At 48.4% G+C, this 19,119-nt stretch overlaps 1 protein-coding gene across 1 annotated transcript in view; it reads left to right on the top strand.

Annotated features, from left to right (window-relative positions):
* LOC311103161 (peroxidasin-like) overlaps positions 1 to 19,119 on the top strand; it is a gene marked incomplete at its 5' end in the record, with an annotated part of 88,007 nt that overhangs the window by 59,427 nt on the left and 9,461 nt on the right. The window contains 13 exons of the mRNA XM_084144711.1: positions 1,604 to 1,773; positions 4,513 to 4,630; positions 4,744 to 4,913; positions 5,792 to 6,064; positions 6,280 to 6,555; positions 7,984 to 8,096; positions 8,553 to 8,709; positions 9,356 to 9,464; positions 12,360 to 12,517; positions 13,618 to 14,624; positions 14,791 to 15,287; positions 15,392 to 15,526; positions 15,698 to 15,906. Of these exons, the coding sequence (XP_084000837.1) occupies positions 1,604 to 1,773; positions 4,513 to 4,630; positions 4,744 to 4,913; positions 5,792 to 6,064; positions 6,280 to 6,555; positions 7,984 to 8,096; positions 8,553 to 8,709; positions 9,356 to 9,464; positions 12,360 to 12,517; positions 13,618 to 14,624; positions 14,791 to 15,287; positions 15,392 to 15,526; positions 15,698 to 15,906 (3,392 nt within the window). The remainder of the gene's footprint in view (positions 1 to 1,603; positions 1,774 to 4,512; positions 4,631 to 4,743; positions 4,914 to 5,791; positions 6,065 to 6,279; positions 6,556 to 7,983; positions 8,097 to 8,552; positions 8,710 to 9,355; positions 9,465 to 12,359; positions 12,518 to 13,617; positions 14,625 to 14,790; positions 15,288 to 15,391; positions 15,527 to 15,697; positions 15,907 to 19,119) is intronic.

Below are 19,119 nucleotides of genomic sequence, written 5' to 3'. Positions count from 1 at the left end.
CTGTCATGCTGATTGAGTTAGAATAACAGACTGGAAGCTTTAAAAGGAGGGTGGTGCTTGAAATCATTGTTCTTCCTCTGTTAACCATGGTTACCTGCAAGGAAACACGTGCCGTCATCATTGCTTTGCACAAAAAGGGCTTCACAGGCAAGGATATTGCTGCTAGTAAGATTGCACCGAAATCAAACATTTATCGGATCATCAAGAACTTCAAGGAGAGAGGTTCAATTTTTGTGAAGAAGGCGTCAGGGTGCCCAAGAAAGTCCAGCAAGCGCCAGGACTGTCTCCTAAAGTTGATTCAGCTGCAGGATCGGAGCACCACCAGTGCAGAGCTTGCTCAGGAATGGCAGCAGGCAGGTTTGAGTACATCTGCACGCACAGTGAGGCGAAGACTTTTGGAGGATGGCCTGGTGTCAAGAAGGGCAGCAAAGAAGCCACTTCTCTCCAGGAAAAACATCAGGGACAGACTGAAATTCTGCAAAAGGTACAGGGATTGGACTGCTGAGGACTGGGGTAAAGTCATTTTCTCTGATGAATCCCCTTTCCGATTGTTTGGGGCATCCGGAAAACACCTTGAGAAGACAAGGTGAGCGCTACCATCAGTCCTGTGTCATGCCAACAGTAAAGCATCCTGAGACCATTCATGTGTGGGGTTGCTTCTCAGCCAAGGGAGTGGGCTCACTCACCATTTTGGCTGAATAAGAATGGTACCAACACATCCTCCGAGAGCAACTTCTCCCAACCATGCAAGAACAGTTTGGTGACGACCAATGCCTTTTCCAGCATGATGGAACACCTTGCCATAAGGTAAAAGTGATAACTAAGTAGCTCGGGGAACAAAACATCGACATTTTGGGTCCGTGGCAAGGAAACTCCCCAGACCTTAATCCCATTGGGAACTTGTGGTCGATCCTCAAGAGGCGGGTGGACAAACAAAAACCCACAAATTCTGACAAACTCCAAGCATTGATTATGCAAGAATGGGCTGCCATCAGTCAGGATGTGGCCCAGAAGTTAATTGACAGCATGCCAGTGCGGATTGCAGAGGTCTTGAAAAAGAAGGGTCAACACTGGAAATATTGACTCTTTGCATAAACTTAATATAATTATCAATAAAAGCCTTTGACACTTATGGAATGCTTGTAATTATACTTCAGTATACCATAGTAACATCTGACAAAAATATCTCATAACACTGAAGCAGCGAACTTTGTGAAGACCAATACTTGTGTCATTCTCAAAACTTTTGACCACGACTGTACTATATACTCTGTATTTAAGAGATGGTGAGTTATACTGAGGAAGAGTAGAACATACACACATCTAAAGACTTGCAGGTGCAGGATACACAGAAATCAGCATATGACAAACACTATATTTGGAGCGTTACTATAAACAGCCTTTTATTTTTTCCGCATGGTGAGTGATACTGTAGTAATCTCTCTCTCTCTCTCTCTCTCTCTCTCTCTCTCTCTCTCTCTCTCTCTCTCTCTCTCTCTCTCTCTCTCTCTCTCTCTCTCTCTCTCTCTCTCTCTCTCTCTCTCTCTCTCTCTCTCTCTCTCTCTCTCTCTCGCTCTCTCGCTCTCTCTCCCTCTGTGTGCAGGCGTCTGGACTCTAACACTTTGAACTGTGACTGTGAGCTGCTGTGGCTGGCTGACCTGTTGAAGCAGTATGCTGAGTCAGGCAATGCACAGGCTGCTGCCACCTGTGACTACCCCAGCCGGCTGCAGGGACGATCTGTGGCCACACTCACTGCTGAGGAACTGAACTGTGGTGAGGCCACACACAGGCGCTCACACACACTCACAACCCCCCCCCCCCCCCCCCCCCCCAACACACACACACACACATCACCACACACACACACACACACACACATCACACACACCTTCTCTCGCATACCGTCCACTTCACTGAAACCCCAACTCACTCCACACAAACCACGGCTTTCCTAGCCACACAAAACCTTTTCTGTCTGTTTAGCTGTTGGCTCCCGACCACAGTGGTCTTGAGCTGTGACGGGATTTCCCCAGGTGGGTCCCTGTCTGTCTGTCTGTCTGTCTGTGGAGGTTGGTCTGTGGTCTCCAGCCAGCTTTTGTTCCACCATGACCCCAGCAGCTGTGGTCCTGGGCTGGGTAGCATGTCAGACAGGAGCCCCTGCCACTGCTCTGAGCCCAAGAACCTAGCAGCCTGCCTCCTGAAGCCAGCATCTGCTAAGCCCATCAGGCCTCTGTGTCCTGGACGTGGGTGGCGGATGGATAGGTGGAGTGTGGATTGTAAGGGGTGGATAGAGGGACCAAGTCCATGTCTGCTGTGATTGTTTTGGGGTTGGGTGTGGGAAAGAAGGAAGGGGTGAGGGAACTGAGAAAGTGATGCATGTGTATGAGGGATGGATGGGTGAGGCTGGTAGAATATAAGCGCGAAAGCCGCCAATGGAACCCAAGAAAACCAGCCAAGTCAGGGCAGATTAAACGTGTTGAAATGCCTGTCTGGTTATTTCCATTACACTAGTCCTTTGGGAAAGGAAAGGAGTGGAGATATGTGTTTATCTTGCAGAACAATGAAATGTGTAGGTCTACTGTATGTAGTACTTAGGCCAGGAAGTCTTTCTCTCCCTAATGGACTTTTAAGCCAGTTTGATCCTGTTACATCAGAGTGGCTTTACCACCCTCATTATGCCCTCTTCTCCTCCCTCAGTAACAGCCATTGTGGGGTAGGCAGGCAGCAGCTGTCAGTTTACGTTATAAAAACCACACAAGCCTCCGCAGCTAATTTGACGGCTCTGACTTGCCTTTTCTTTCTTAATGAATCCCCTTCTGTCTGTCTGTCTGTCTGTCTGTCTGTCTGTCTGTCTGTCTGTGTGTCTGTATGTGTGTGGAGTAAAGTCTGTTTTAAACAGTGGAACCATTCCACTCTCCTTCTCTCCCCCTCTCTCCACTCCCTACTCACCCCTCTTCTCCCGTCCGTCCTCTCTCCTCTACTTCTCCTCTACCCTCCTCTCCTCACCCCTCATCTCCTCTCTTCTCTCCCTCCTCTCCCTTACCTTCTCCCCTCCTCTCTCTCCTCTCTGCTCCTCTCCCCTTTTCTCCCCCGGCTCTTCCTCCATTCCCCGTATAAATGAAGGAACAATGTGCAGCGGGCCGAGCAGCTGTCAAAACAACAGGGCCTGTGGATGAAGTGCCACCTCCCTGCTGGCCTGGCTACCCACTGGCCTCCTTCCCTTCCCTGTCCCTTCTCTGCCCTGGGCCTATGGAAGAGCAGGAGCCAGGGCTGGGTTGCCATGTTTGGAGTTAAGGGAAGCAAACAGTGTAATTAGTGCCCTGTGCCAATGTGGTCTAATGTGGAGGTGGTGAGAGAGAAAAGAGAGCCGGGCTGTTATATGCAGTCTGAGGTTACTGCTTCCCATCGGTCTTGTTTCGGCTGCTGGTTGGCCTGCTGGGCTGGTTGGTGGTGGAGGACCTGGAAGGCCCAGAGCAGACAGATTTATGTCTTGGCCTTTCCCATGTGCATGGTTTGTGCGTTAGGAGAGAGGGGAGAGCTGTTGGACTGGAGGGCCTACTCTATGCTCTCTAATAAATGTGTCTGCCACATGTAAACAAAGGGGCATGTGTGTGTTTGTGTGTGCACGCGCATGTGTGTATGGATTGGATGATGTATGTGCACCTAAAAGTGCCAGTCTGCCAGAGAGGACAGAGTATCTGAGGAGGCAGCAGCCGGAAGTCCAGCACCACCCATGTCCTAGCACACACAGGGTGGCTGACTTATTTGTGGAGCAGTTTAACTATTTCCTCACAGGAGGTGATTTGTGTGTGTGGGTGTGTGCCCCTGTTTCCATCCCTGATCCTAACCAGAGAAGCCCCCACATCAGGCCCCCTCACAGCGCCCTCAGCATACGTCCACAGGGCCAATCTCAGGAGAGCAGTGTCCTCTCTCCGGTCCATTACTCTGGCCGTAGTCATATCAGACCAGCAGAGAATAGAGACATGACTCTTGTCCTGAAAGGAAATGGTTCTGTATTTATGTGGCTGGTCTGGTTGCTTTATTGTTTTGCTTCAACCTGTCTTTATCCCTTCCTCTTCTCATCCTCCTCTCTTCCTCCTCTCTTCCTCTTCTCATCCTCCTCTCTTACTCCTCTCATCCTCCTCTCATCCTCCTCTCTTCCTCTTCTCATCCTCTTCTCATCCTCTTCTCATCCTCCTCTCATCCTCCTCTCTTCCTCTTCTCATCCTCCTCTCATCCTCCTCTCTTCCTCCTCTCATCCTCCTCTCTTCCTCCTCTCTTCCTCTTCTCATCCTCTTCTCATCATCCTCTCATCCTCCTCTCATCCTCCTCTCTTCCTCTTCTCATCCTCCTCTCATCCTCCTCTCTTCCTCTTCTCATCCTCCCCTCTTCCTCCTCTCCTCCTCCTCTCATCCTCTTCACTTCCTCTTCTCATCCTCCTCTCTTCCTCTTCTCATCCTCCTCTCTTCCTCCTCTCTTCTTCCTCTCCTCCTCTCCCTCTCTCCTGTGTAGAGGTGCCCAGGATCACGTCGGAGCCCCAGGATGTTGACGTGACGTCGGGGAACACTGTGTACTTCACCTGCAGGGCCGAGGGAAACCCCAAACCACAGATCATCTGGCTCAGGAACAAGTAAGGCCCGCTCTTCAATGAGGATATCAACGTTGAAACAGTTGTTCAGTAATGCGTCCTATACAACATATTGTACGCACATTAATATGGAATTGTATTTTTCTCCCTGTCAGTAATGCTCTGAACATGCATGACGACTCTCGTCTGAACCTGCTGGAGGACGGTACCCTGATGATCCAGGACACGCGGGAGACGGACCAGGGAGTGTACCAGTGCATGGCCAAGAACGTGGCTGGAGAGGTCAAGACCTCCCAGGTCACACTCAGATACTTTGGAGCCCCCTGTGAGTGGATCCCTCACATTATGTAACACATGTTGGAATATTTAAATATCCTTCCTTTGTCTCTTCCATGAAGTAGTCACTGCCTGCAAGCTCAACACTGTACAGCTTTCCCTTATCCAATCGTATTTGCTTCACAACGTCCCATTGTATTCAGACAGGGCCCATTTCAGTGAAGGAAGAAATGTGTGGTAAAAAGCATTCTGTTCAATGGAGAGAGTTCGAACAGCGGGGGTTGAAACAGCAATGACCATAGCTCTGTGTGCATATTGTAGAGAACAGTGGGGTTGCCATTTAGGTCAAAAGTCAAATAATTTAGAGGTCGCACCAAGCTGCCGGGCGAAGAAATCACACTGCGTTCCATGAGAAAAGCATTTCCCTCAACAGCCTTGTTTGTTCCCCTGACGACCACTGTCACCCCAAGAGATTAGCCGGGCTGTCTCCAGATGACCAGGGGTCATTGTCCGGGTGACGGATGGTTGCTGGGCCGACTCTACTTACAAACTGCTCTGAGAACAGCTGTTGACTGTTTCCTGTTTCTTTGATTTTAAAACGAGAGGACAGACAGTGTACATATTTCCTATAGCCCCGGGCCCACTGTAGCAGTGGGGGAGGGGTCAGATATAAACAGAGTTTGTCTGAGTTCATGGGCTGTATTATGTAAGTGTGCTCTGTGCTTCTTGCTCCCTTTCATTTGTTCCTCCACACCTGACCGATGATATGGTCATGTGTAGGGCAACATGTTTTTCCTGGTCAGATCAAGTGGTCAGGAACAACTCTTGACTTTATGTAGGAAATAATATACTTCTTTCCACCTATGTTATCACTTAGATACTTTGTCTCAATCTTCCTCTGTCTCTCCTTTGTCCTCTCTCCCTCAGCGCGACCCAGTTTTGTGATCCAGCCCCAGAATACAGAGGTGTTGGTGGGGGAGAGTATCACCCTGGAGTGTAGCGCTACAGGCCAGCCCCAGCCCCGGGTCTCTTGGACCAAGGGGGACCGCACGCCGTTGCCCACCGACGCCCGTATCAACACCACCCCGTCTGGGGGGCTGTTCATCCAGAACGTGGTGCAGGCAGACGGGGGGCAGTACACCTGCTTCGCCTCCAACAACGTGGACACCATCCACGCCACCGCTCACATCATCGTACAGGGTGAGTAGCACCATCGAGGTGTACATGGACCAAGTTATTAAGCAACAATGTACATTATCATTTGTTTTCAATGAAGAACCATAAGTGTAAATTGTATTTGAATGGTACAGATGTTTGTGTCTGGTAAGAATTGCAGACATCTTATACAGGACACTGTTGAGAGAACATGATCTAACTTGTTTGTTTCTAACGCTCCTGTCGTTCCTGTTGTCCAGAGACCCCCCAGTTCACAGTGACCCCCCAGGACCAGTCGGTGTTGGAGGGTCACACGGTGGATTTCGCCTGTGAGGCCAGCGGCTACCCCCAGCCTGTCATCGCCTGGACGCGGGGGGGCAGCCCCCTGCCCCAGGACCGACGCCACCTGGTCCTCTCCTCGGGCACGCTGAGGATCGCCCACGTGGCGCCCCACGATGAGGGCCAGTATGAGTGCCAGGCCGTCAGCCCACTCGGCACAGTGCGCACCGCCGTACAGCTTAATATCCAGCAGAGAGGTGAGACCGATCTCTACTCTATACCCTAACAGGATCCAGATGTTATGCCTGATGTATGAATATTTTATCAATCTGCATGCTGTTATGATTGATGTTTGAATTATGAATGAATGAAATGACAATTGTGTCTAGAATGGTAATTATAGGACATTTCGTTTTAAGCACTTTTCGAAACATCCAAGGACACTATGTCAATGTTGACAAGTGTCAAGTGAATGCCATCTGTGACATGATAATTATACTGCATCTTTATGTAGGCTAGAAGGGAAAAGGGTTTCAATGTATTATTGTAAGGGCCTCTCCAAGTGCTCATAGGCTTTTTAAAAGGAGTCAAGGGTCGTAAAGCTCGAGAGGGTGGGAGTGACGATACACAACGTTTCAGCCTGAAATCAGAGAAACAATTCCTCGACATAGTACAAAAACTAGTGACAGACATATGGCTGGGTCTCTCTCTTGCTCTCTCTCTCTCTCGAACAGAAATGACAGGCTTGTAGTTGTAAATGGGATGTGGAGCAGAGCAGGGCAAGAAAGCATGGCACTCTGTAATCCCAGATGGCACCATGTTTTCCATGTAGTAATGGCTGTTAACATGCAGAAAAGTACTGTAAACCATTTACAACACTGTAAACCATTTACACACAACCCCGAGACAACCCTGAGCAACACTTTAGTGTGTGATGGCTGCTTAAACACAGTGCGACTTTCAGCAAGCGAGACAGAGAGAGAGGGAGACAAGGAGAAAGATGGCTAGTTGGCTACATTGACATACATGTTTTTAGCCTGACATGATAGGGTGTGTTCAGAACATTATAGTATTTCCTAGCCTAGACTTTCCTAGTCTGCTTGGATAGCTTGGGAACAGTTCATCTGCTTTAAACCTCAGGATCCCTCAGGGCTTAGAGGGCTTTCCTCAAACTGGGAATGGTATCTTCCCATGACCAGGTGGCTAGCCGCAGGGGTTACACGCCCGCCATTGGGGAATTTGAATTTTTACTGGGAAGAGGAAAAGCACCTCCCCAGCTGTGTGTGAGAGAGATGAGTGGTCTAATCCATGTTCACAGGGACACACTGAGGAAACTCTCTATGCCTTGGATGAGAGTTGATCTTTGAGTGTTGTGTGTCAATTAAAATCTTCAGCTGGCCCCTGTTAATGTAATTAGAACAGAGATTTAATAGGACGTGGAACTTGAACATGTGAAAAAAGTGTGTGTGTTTGTGTGCGTGCTTGCATCTGTCAGTGTGTGTGTGTGTGTGTGTGTGTGTGTGTGTGTGTGCACATACTAGCATGAGAATCATGCCAGTGTTTGTTTTGACAGGCTGAGAACATTAGGATGACAATGTGTTGTACTGCATTGGGATTCATTTCACTACACTGTGAGCTGCTGCGAGCTTTGATGTAATCATTAACACATGTTTTTAAATCATCAGTAACGCCTGTTTTCACAAATGCTCCAAGGGACGTGACTGTGGAGTCTGGCACGGACGTCCAGATTCCCTGCAGCGCTCAGGGACAGCCCGAGCCTGTCCTCACCTGGAACAAGGTTAGACACCTGTCACCTGGTCACCATTTACTGGTCACCACGGCAACACCGTTGTCCCATCGCCGTGGCAACAAGGCTAGCATAGCCAGGCTCTAGCTGAGGACAGGGGATGGGGAGAGGGAAGGGGAAGGAGGGCAGGCTGCTCAGATCAGGAAATGGCTGTTAGTAACTTTCCCAATATTATTAGGCCTATATGTATTTAAAAAGTGATTTTGTACAGCCTAGAATATCACAGCTTATTGTAAAACATAGCCATGTATCCCAAGCTGATTTGAAAGACTCCATGTAACCCGACCCAGTCAGGCCTGACAGACCCTATGACTTTGACATTGTAACTCAAGACAGTGCCCTACTGTCAGGCTTTATGGCAGTGTTGTTCCCTGTTTGACCCCATAACCCCACACTAGTCCATACCTCCTGACCTTTCAACTCCTGTCTGTTCCGGCAACGCTGCAGGACGGCGTCCAGGTGACGGAAAGTGGGAAGTTCCACATCGCCCCTGAGGGCTTCCTGGAGGTCAAGGACGTGGGTCTAGCCGATGGCGGACGCTACGAGTGTGTCGCCCGCAACCCCATTGGCTACCAGTCCGCTAGCATGGTGCTCACCGTCCAAGGTAAAACGTAGCTAGAGTATGCTAAGCTATGCTAACACTAGTCGTGGAGAACTATAGGCTCTGCAAGCTTTGGTTCCAGCCCTGCTCTAACACACCTGACTCAGATGTGTTTTTGCTGGGCTAGACCCAAAGCCTGCACACACCAAGGCTTTGTGATGGCTGTACTGCAGTTATTGTAACATGTAACACAATGGGTTGGGCCTACTCCTCAACTCTAGCCTCAGTGTTGCTTATTTGCCCTGGCCTGCCTGTGTGCTGTCTCGTGGCAGTTGCTAGCTAGCGTGCTGCCAGTGAACTGTGACCATAATGGGTTGATGTTGGACAGGTCTGCAGCCCACACATCAGATACTCCATGTTTTACATGGCACACTATAGAACTACACTACAGTCTGCCAGAAATGTGTTCTGTTCTCTCCAATCTCCAGGGTTGTGATACACATGTACACCAGTGCCCAGCTCTATATGGTGTAATCACCCAGTTAACTTGCTCTCTGGGGAGAGGATTTTAAAGCCTTTAGTTGAACTTATGTTACCTCATGCTGTCTTGACCATGACAACGAATGACATACGCAGTTGAAACATCTGGTGTCAGTTTATGGCGAATAATTCGATCAGTATTAGTTGATTTTTTAATTATCTTTTGCAGTGCCTCCAGTGAGTAGGCAAGGGGACACCTTTGTGACATCGTCTATTGAAGAGGCCATCCGCAACGTGGACAGTGCCATCGAATCCACCAGGAGGCATCTGTTTGATGGGTAAGTCAAATGCCTTTTTTAGTCCGAAGGTTGGAATCAAACTTATGATACTGAGCTTTGTTGAATTATCATTTCTGAAGCCTATCTTGAGTTGTGCTTTGTGTGTGAGCGCTTTCAACTGATGATGTGTTTAACAGGAGCATGTTTCCATACACGCACACACACACACACACACACACACACACACACACACACACACACACACACACACACACACACACACACACACACACACACACACACACACACACACAGCCAGCTAGCTGGGGAATTCCAGCTCTGTTCTAATGACAAGCCCAGGAAGAAAAGTTGCCTCTGGGCCCACAGAGCTCAGTGGGTTCTATGTGACGTGTCTTTGTGCTCTGTGACTGGCTGGCACGTCCAGGCATCCTCTGAAGGCTGTTTACACAGCATGAGGGCGGGGTTGCAATGCTCTGTCCGATGCGAGTCATCATCACTATATCAAAAGGATGACGAGCATATCAAATATTCTTGATTTGGATGCTTTAAATACTACAGTGAGGTAAAAAAGTATTTGATCCCCTGCTGATTTTGTACGTTTGCCCACTGACAAAGAAATGATCAGTCTATAATTTTAATGGTAGGTTTATTTGAACAGTGAGAGACAGAATAACAACAAAAAAATCCAGGAAAACGCATGTCAAAAATGTTAGAAATTGATTTGCATTTGAATGAGGGAAATAAGTATTTGACCCCCTCTCAATCAGAAAGATTTCTGGCTCCCAGGTGTCTTTTATACAGGTAACGAGCTGAGATTAGGAGCACACTCTTTGTTACCTGTATAAAAGACACCTGTCCACAGAAGCAATCAATCAATCAGATTCCAAACTCTCCACCATGGCCAAGACCAAAGAGCTCTCCAAGGATGTCAGGGACAAGATTGTAGACCTACACAAGGCTGGAATGGGCTACAAGACCATCGCCAAGCAGCTTGGTGAGAAGGTGACAACAGTTGGTGCGATTATTCGCAAATGGAAGAAACACAAAATAACTGTCAATCATCCTCGGCCTGGGGCCTCCATGCAAGATCTCACCTCGTGGAGTTGCAATGATCATGAGAACGGTGAGGAATCAGCCCAGAACTACACGGAAGGATCTTGTCAATGATCTCAAGGCAGCTGGGACCATAGTCACCAAGAAAACAATTGGTAACACACTACGCCGTGAAGGACTGAAATCCTGCAGCGCCCGCAAGGTCCCCCTGCTCAAGAAAGCACATATACAGGCCCGTCTGAAGTTTGCCAATGAACATCTGAATGATTCAGAGGAGAACTGGGTGAAAGTGTTGTGGTCAGATGAGGTCAAATCGAGGTCTTTGGCATCAACTCAACTCGCCGTGTTTGGAGGAGGAGGAATGCTGCCTATAACCCCAAGAACACCATCCCCACCGTCAAACATGGAGGCGGAAACATTATGCTTTGGGGGTGTTTTTCTGCTAAGGGGACAGGACAACTTCACCGCATCAAAGGGACGATGGACGGGGCCATGTACCATCAAATCTTGGGTGAGAACCTCCGTCCCTCAGCCAGGGCATTGAAAATGGGTCGTATATGGGTATTCCAGCATGACAATGACCCAAAACACACGGCCAAGGCAACAAAGGAGTGGCTCAAGAAGAAGCACATTAAGGTCCTAGAGTGGCCTAGCCAGTCTCCAGACCTTTATCCCATAGAAAATCTGTGGAGGGAGCTGAAGGTTCGAGTTGCCAAACGTCAGCCTCGAAACCTTAATGACTTGGAGAAGATCTGCAAAGAGGAGTGGGACAAAATCCCTCCTGAGATGTGTGCAAACCTGGTGGCCAACTACAAGAAACGTCTGACCTCTGTGATTGCCAACAAGGGTTTTGCCACCAAGTACTAAGTCATGTTTTGCAGAGGGGTCAAATACTTATTTCCCTCATTAAAATGCAAATCAATTCATAACATTTTTGACATGCGTTTTTCTGGATTTTGTTGTTGTTATTCTGTCTCTCACTGTTCAAATAAACCTACCATTAAAATTATAGACTGATCATGTCTTTGTCAGTGGGCAAACGTACAAAATTCAGCAGGGGATCAAATACTTTTTTCCCTCACTGTACATATTTATTTTAAGAGTTGTTTGTAAGGAGAAGGGAATGTGCTTTGCTTCATTGGCCAAGTATGCATCTAAATGATAGCCATTTGTTTTGATTTGGGATTGGATATGATACCTGTAGGCACCTGGTATTGCCCTGCCTGGCTTGAACTGACCCAAGGCATGTGTGCTTGGTTGCGTGCATTTGTGCGTGTGTGTGTCCGTGCATGCGTGCGTGCCATGGTTTATGAATGCTGCGTTCAAAGCACCTCATAAATAACGATGCAGTCATTGGGATGCTATGAAAGAAATGTGATGCCCATATAAGGAAGTGAAAGCAGGTTTATTCCCACACCTACACTTGAGATGGATTATGAGATCAACTAGCTAGTGTTTACTTTTTTCACTCACACCCGTTTGTTATCGGTGAGGAGAATGTGTGTGTTGAGAGGAGTTTTATTGACTGTGCTTATCTGAACTCTTTCATCTGCTCATGTCATTTGGGTCAGGAAGGATGTTTTCACCATTCACTCCTGGTAGACAGATTAGAGTTGTTTTCCCTGGCAAGAACAAAGAAGGGCTGTAAACATTTCCATCTCTCAATCCAAAAGACTTGCAGGCACAGGATACACAGAAATCAGCATGTGACAAACAATATTTGAATTATTACTATAAACAGCCTTTTATGTGTTCTCCATGGTGAGTGATACTGTAATAATCTCTCTCTCACTTTCTCTCTCTCTCTCTCTCTCTCTCTCTCTCTCTCTCTCTCTCTCTCTCTCTGTCTATTTCTCCCCCTCTCTCCCCATCTCACTGTAGAAATCCTCGTACCCCTGGCGAGTTGCTGGCCCTATTCCGTTACCCCAGGGACCCGTACACAGTGGAGCAGGCTCGGGCGGGGGAGATCTTCGAGCAGACCCTGCTCCTCATCCAGAACCACGTCAACCAAGGCCTCATGGTCGACACCAACGGCACAGGTGAGACAACAGACATTGCCTTATTTAATAAAGATGACCATCTCTGTCACATAAAGCTCTGGTTTGGAGTTAGCAGACTATCTATGCAAAGTGAAAGTGAAGAGGACATGCGAATCCACAAACATTCCAATGTGTTAGCAGTTGACTGGATGCTCATAAAGTATTTTACTAGCCATGCGTCATCCTGTATAATGGCAGCCGAATGTGGTCAGTTGCCACGGGTGAAAGCCATCCCAGATTTGGCCGGTCCAGGGAGGTGTCCAATGACCCAAACAAGGGGACTGGTCCTCCATATTAAGGATTTATGGTACATAAAATGCTCATGTTAATGTGGCTAAGGTTTAACAGCCATGCAGGCTAAATGGACCAGTTGTGTGAGGTAATGGAGAACACTGGCTGATATAAGGCTGTGGTGCTACAGGCCTCAGATGAGTGAGTGAGAGAGAGTGAGTGAAAGAGAGCGCGAGAGAGAGAGTGAGCGAGAGTGTGAGAGAAAGAGAGAGAGAGAGAGACAGTGTTTTCACTGGTTATGACAACAGTCAAGTGTTCATTGTTACACTGGCCCCTAACTTTTGTCCGTCAGCAAAAACAATGTAGCCTGTTTGGTTTATGTCTATGTGACCTGGCACACCACCTAGCACTGCTACCCTGTAGGTTGTGTATGGCTGGATCGATTCTGTGAGTGACCAGAGAGGTAGAGGGGTGGCATTTTGGGGGAGATGGGAGGGGTGGTGGGTGTTGCCGTTTTCTCCGCCAGCTGGCTGCTGACAGGAAGTCTCACTTTTCCCCATTGATTTGAGCTACACAAGGCACACACACACACTGGAGCTGTAGCTCATGCACCGGAGCAGTAACACAGGAATTGTTACGTCTCTGAGCGAGTCAGGACATGTCAGAGGAAAACTCAAATCTGTGCCCTCAGGATGCAGGTTTAGATTCCCAGGGAAAACATAACCTACATGGTGCAATCAGCAGTCTCCTCTGTTAGGTGGAACTATAAAGTTAATGTAGTAGTGTAGTACACAGCCCTGTGCTTGTCTTCTCTGTATGTGGCCTTATATCCTCACTAAATAACCTATTTTCCCTCCCTTCGTCCCCAGCGTTCCGCTACAATGACCTGGTGTCCCCTCACTTCCTGGATGTGATCGCCAACCTATCAGGCTGCACGGCCCACCGCCGCTTCAACAACTGTTCTGACATCTGCTTCCACCAGAAGTACCGCAGCCACGACGGCACCTGCAACAACCTGCAGCACCCCATGTGGGGCGCCTCCCTCACCGCCTTCCAGCGCCTCCTCAAGTCGGTCTATGACAACGGCTTCAATCTGCCGCGCGGCGCCAGCGGCCGCCAGCAGAACGGCCACGCCCTGCCCCTGCCCCGCCTCGTCTCCACCACCATGATTGGCACGGAGACCATCACACCCGATGACCGCTACACCCACATGCTCATGCAGTGGGGGCAGTTCCTGGACCATGATCTGGATTCCACTGTTGCCGCCCTCAGCCAATCACGTTTCTCTGACGGCCAGCTGTGCACTAACGTGTGCACCAATGACGCTCCCTGCTTCCCCATCCAGTTCCCCCCGGGTGACCCTCGACAGGCACGCAGCGGGGCACGCTGCATGTTCTTTGTGCGCTCCAGCCCCGTATGCGGCAGCGGTATGACATCACTCCTCATGAACAGCGTGTTTCCACGGGAACAGATCAACCAGCTGACGTCGTACATCGACGCGTCCAACGTGTATGGCAGCTCACGCCACGAGTCAGAGGAGGTCCGGGACCTGGCCAGTCAGAGGGGTCTGCTGAGGCAGGGCATCGTCCAGCGCTCTGGGAAGCCCCTCCTACCCTTCGCCACGGGGCCCCCTACAGAGTGTATGAGGGATGAGAACGAGAGTCCTATCCCCTGCTTCCTGGCTGGAGACCACAGGGCCAACGAGCAGCTGGGTTTGACATCCATGCACACGGTGTGGTTCAGAGAACACAACCGCGTGGCTACAGAACTGCTCCGACTCAACCCACACTGGGACGGAGACACCATCTACCACGAGGCAAGGAAGATAGTTGGAGCACAGATGCAGCACATCACCTACAACCACTGGCTGCCCAAGGTAAGAACCTGCACTACTCCCTCATAATATAGATCTACTATTCTCTCATACTCTAACCAAGAGTTTTGTGAAAGGTCTTCAGATTGATGAAAGGTACTGTGTCTGTAAGTAATGATGTTGACTATAATATTGATGATGATGAAGATGATTTCCCCCCCTCCCTCAGGTCCTGGGTGACACGGGGTTGAAGCTGATGGGCGACTACCGCGGCTACAACCCAAACATCAACGCCGGCATCCTCAACGCCTTCGCCACGGCCGCCTTCCGCTTCGGACACACCCTCATCAACCCCATCCTGTACCGGCTGGATGAGAACTTCCAGCCCATCCCCCAGGGCCACATCTCCCTGCACCGCGCCTTCTTCTCCCCCTTCCGCATTGTCAACGAAGGGGGTATCGACCCCCTGCTGCGGGGCCTGTTTGGTGTGGCGGGGAAGATGCGCGTGTCGACCCAGCTGTTGAACACGGAGCTGACCGAGAGGCTGTTCTCCATGGCTCACGCTGTGGCACTGGACCTGGCCGCCATGAACATCCAGAGAGGAAGGGATCATGGGATACCGCCTTACAATGACTACCGGACCTTCTGTAACCTGACCTCGGCACAGAGCTTTGATGACCTGAGGAACGAGATCAAGAACCCCCAAGTCAGGGAGAAGCTACAAAGGTACTTTTGCTATAAGGCTTTCAGGAAACTCACCCCTGGATAAATAAAGATTAAATTACCATATTACCTTATCAAAAACAATCTGTATTTTTGTCCTTCTCCAGGCTATATGGCACTCCCCTGAACATTGACCTGTTCCCTGCTCTGATGGCTGAGGACCTGGTTCCTGGGAGCCGGCTGGGGCCCACCCTTATGTGTCTGCTGGCTGCCCAGTTCAAACGACTCAGAGACGGGGACCGGTGAGCTCACATCCCCTCAGCTACCAATTCTAGTCAGATTCATTTTACTCATCCCTTACACATTTACAGGAGGATGAGATAGTTACAGAAGGGTAGCCTTTGTCTTTATGGTGTGTTTACATGTAACAGATAACTAGTGTAACCCTCCCTCCTCCTGGGTTGTGCTACCAGGTTCTGGTATGAAAACCCAGGTGTGTTCACCCCAGCCCAGCTGACCCAGCTGAAGCAAGCGTCTCTGACAAGGGTGCTGTGTGACAATGGTGATAACATCACCCGTATCCAGCAGGACGTGTTCAACGTGGCAGAGCTGCCCCACGGATACGGCAGCTGTGACGACATCCCCAACATTGACCTGCGCATGTGGCAGGACTGCTGCGAAGGTGGGTCACATGGAATATAAAACACATCTTTCACATTTATGCTCTGTCTTGAATGACTCCTTATTCCCTAGATATACTGTTTGTCGTAGACATAGTGTATTGTCTTTCTATATGGCTTTGTTCCAAAGTAGTGGTCTGTGGGAATGGGGAGTTTCTGGGCTTGGTTGTGTTGATGCTGTGTTACACACTTGTGGACTGTGGCAATGGTACAAACCTCTTCAGTCAACTTCCTCTTCTCCTTGACTTCATCAGAATGGAAGGATTTTTAGAACTTACTGCTTCCATCTTGCATACAAATAAAGAACACTACCAAGACTGTTGGTACTCAGGGTTACACAGGGTCAATGTTCGGACGTTTAGTTCTGTGGAATGTGTAGTCAGAAGCAGCAGGACAAGACAGGCGTCCAGTTCTCTGTCATGTTGTGCTAACATTTTATTAGGAGGCACCTGACTAGGCTTTGTAATAATAATAATATAATATGCCATTTAGCAGACGCTTTTATCCAAAGCGACTTACAGTCATGCGTGCATAATTTTTTTGGTGTACGGGTGGTCCCGGGGATCGAACCCACTACCTTGGCGTTACAAGCGCCGTGCTCTACCAGCTGAGCTGGTCAGTACCCCACAGTGTTTGAGACAGCATATACAAAAGCTTGACTTTGTTTTGTGTGTTTGTCTGACAGTGCTATCTGTATGACTGCTGTCATGTGAAAACATCAAAGCAAGATAAGATAGTGAAGAGATGAAATAATAAACATGTCTTCAGGCTTCGTCTTCTCACAGTGAAAAGGGGCATTGACTAGCTAGATTGGGTCCCCAGTTGTGGCTGTATAGGGTAGGGCTTGCCTATCTTTTGAATGGATTAGTGGCTCAAAACTGTGCCTTTGATCAACATTAGAGTAAATGCAATGGGTTATTTAGCTGATTTTGCTAGTTTGTTTGTCGTGAGAGATGAAGAGAATCAGCTACCTCTTCTGTTGCACCCTACTACTCTCTGACCCCAGAACTGCTATTACATTACCAGGCTTTTTAAGAGACATTACCATGTGATTGTAGGGGCTAGAGATTATATTGAGAGAAAAAGCCCTGATGTTGTTCATTTTATCCCAGGGTTCCATTTACTAACCAAGTAGGCTACACTGGGATGACAGTAGGTACCCGTTTGAGCGCTTTCAGTGGGGGTTTGTCTCGCCTCATCCACTTAAAGATATTGTTTGGTTAACGTGTCGTCACATGTACGAGCAGCGCAGCCAATTCACCAATTTACTGAATTACATGGGACACTTATAAAATGAAGTTGTCTTCATCCAAAACATGCAGTAGTAGACTATGATATTGGAAATTCATGGAAAGTTGGAATTGGTGTCTGGGGTGCAGAGGTTTTCATATTTGGAGAGCAGCTGAATGTTCAGTCCAACAAACCCCTGAGTGGATGACTCTGAGCCTCTTATTCTGGGTGGCTGGGTGAGAATACAGGACTTCTGTGAGCAGTGGGCTATTACACATAATAAGCTATTTGCTCCCTACTGTGAGACACTCCAGTCGCCATGCATTTTCCATTGGCTCATTTGAATGTGTTGGATGAAGGCATGAGTTGCACTGAGTTAAAAACAGTTTGTATTCAGGTGGATACTGTGATGCGGTGGTTCCGTGTGGCTCAGTTGGTAAAGCATGGCGCTTGCAATGCCAGGGTTGTTGATTCGATTCCCACGGGGCACATGTACCAAACATTTATCTACTCACTACTGTAAATTGCTCTGGATAAGAGCATCTGCATCCACACTTTTATTGGTCATATGTGCCGAATACCATGAATGCTTATTTACGAGCCCATTCCCAACAATGTAGAGTGAAAAAGTAAGAAAAATATTTGCAAAAAAACAAAAGGAAATAGTAACACAATAAAATAACAATAGCGAGGCTATATACAAGGAGTACCAGTACCGAGTCAATGTGCAGGGGTACAAGGTAGTTGAGGTAATTGAGGTAATACAGCATGTACATGTAGGTAGGGGTAAAAGTGACTAGGCAATCAGGATAGATCATAAACAGAGTATGAAGTGTGTGAGGTGTGAATAGTTTGTCTGTGTGCGTGTGTGTGTGTGTGGCATCAATATGTGTGTGTTTTGTGTATGTGAGCGTATGTAGTGTGTGTGTTGGAGTGTCAATGTAGTATGTGTGAGTGGGTGGGTATAGTCTAGTGAGTGTACATAGAGTCAGTGCAAGAATGTCAGTTGAAAAAAATTACAACAACAAAAAATTATACAAAATGGGGTCAATGTAAATAGTCCTGATAGTCATTTCATTGATTAACTGTTCAGCAGTCTTATGGCTTGGGGGTAGAAACTGTTCAGGAGCCTTTTAGTTCCAAACTTGCCGCTCCGGTACCGCTTGCCGTGCGGTAGCAGAGAGAACAGTCTATGACTTGGATGGCTGGAGTCTTTGGCAATTTTTAGGGCCTTCCTCTGACACCGCCTGATATAGAGGTCCTGGATTGCAGGGAGTTCAGCCCCAGTGATGTACACTATATATACAAAATAATGTGGACACCCCTTCAAATTAGTGGATTCGGCTATTTCAGCCACACCCGTTGCTGTCAGGTGTATAAAATCGAACACACAGCCATGAAATCTCCATAGACAAACATTGGAAGTAGAATGGCCTTACTGAAGAGCTCAGTGACTTTCAACATGGCACCGTCATAGGATGCCACCTTTCCAACAAGTCAGTTCGTCAAATTTCTTCCCTGCTAGAACTGCCCCGGTCAACTGTAAGTGCTGTTATTGTGAAGTGGAAATGTCTAGGAGCCACAACGGCTCAGCCGCGAAGTGGTAGGACACACAACGGGACCGCTGAGTGCTAAAAATCGTCTGTCCTCGGTTGCAACATTCACTACCGAGTTCCAAACTGCCTCTGGAAGCAACGTCTGCACAATAACTGTTCGTCGGGAGTGTCATGAAATGGGTTTCCATGGCCGAGCAGCCGCACACAAGCCTAATATCACCATGTGACATGCCAAGCGTCGGCTGGAGTGCTGTAAAGTTTGCCGCCATTGAACAGTGAAAATCACGCTTCACCATCTGGCAGTCCGACAGACGAATCTGGGTTTGGCGGATGCCAGGAGAACGCTACCTGCCCGAATGTATAGTGCCAACTGTTAAGTTTGGTGGAGGAGGAATAATGGTCTGTGGCTGTTTTTCATGGTTCAGGCTA

This window comes from Coregonus lavaretus (assembly GCF_964263955.1).
Source record: "Coregonus lavaretus genome assembly, chromosome: 27".
Lineage (NCBI taxonomy): Eukaryota > Metazoa > Chordata > Actinopteri > Salmoniformes > Salmonidae > Coregonus > Coregonus lavaretus.
Note: the sequence above shows the minus strand (reverse complement) of the source record. Positions and strands in the feature narration are given on the sequence as shown.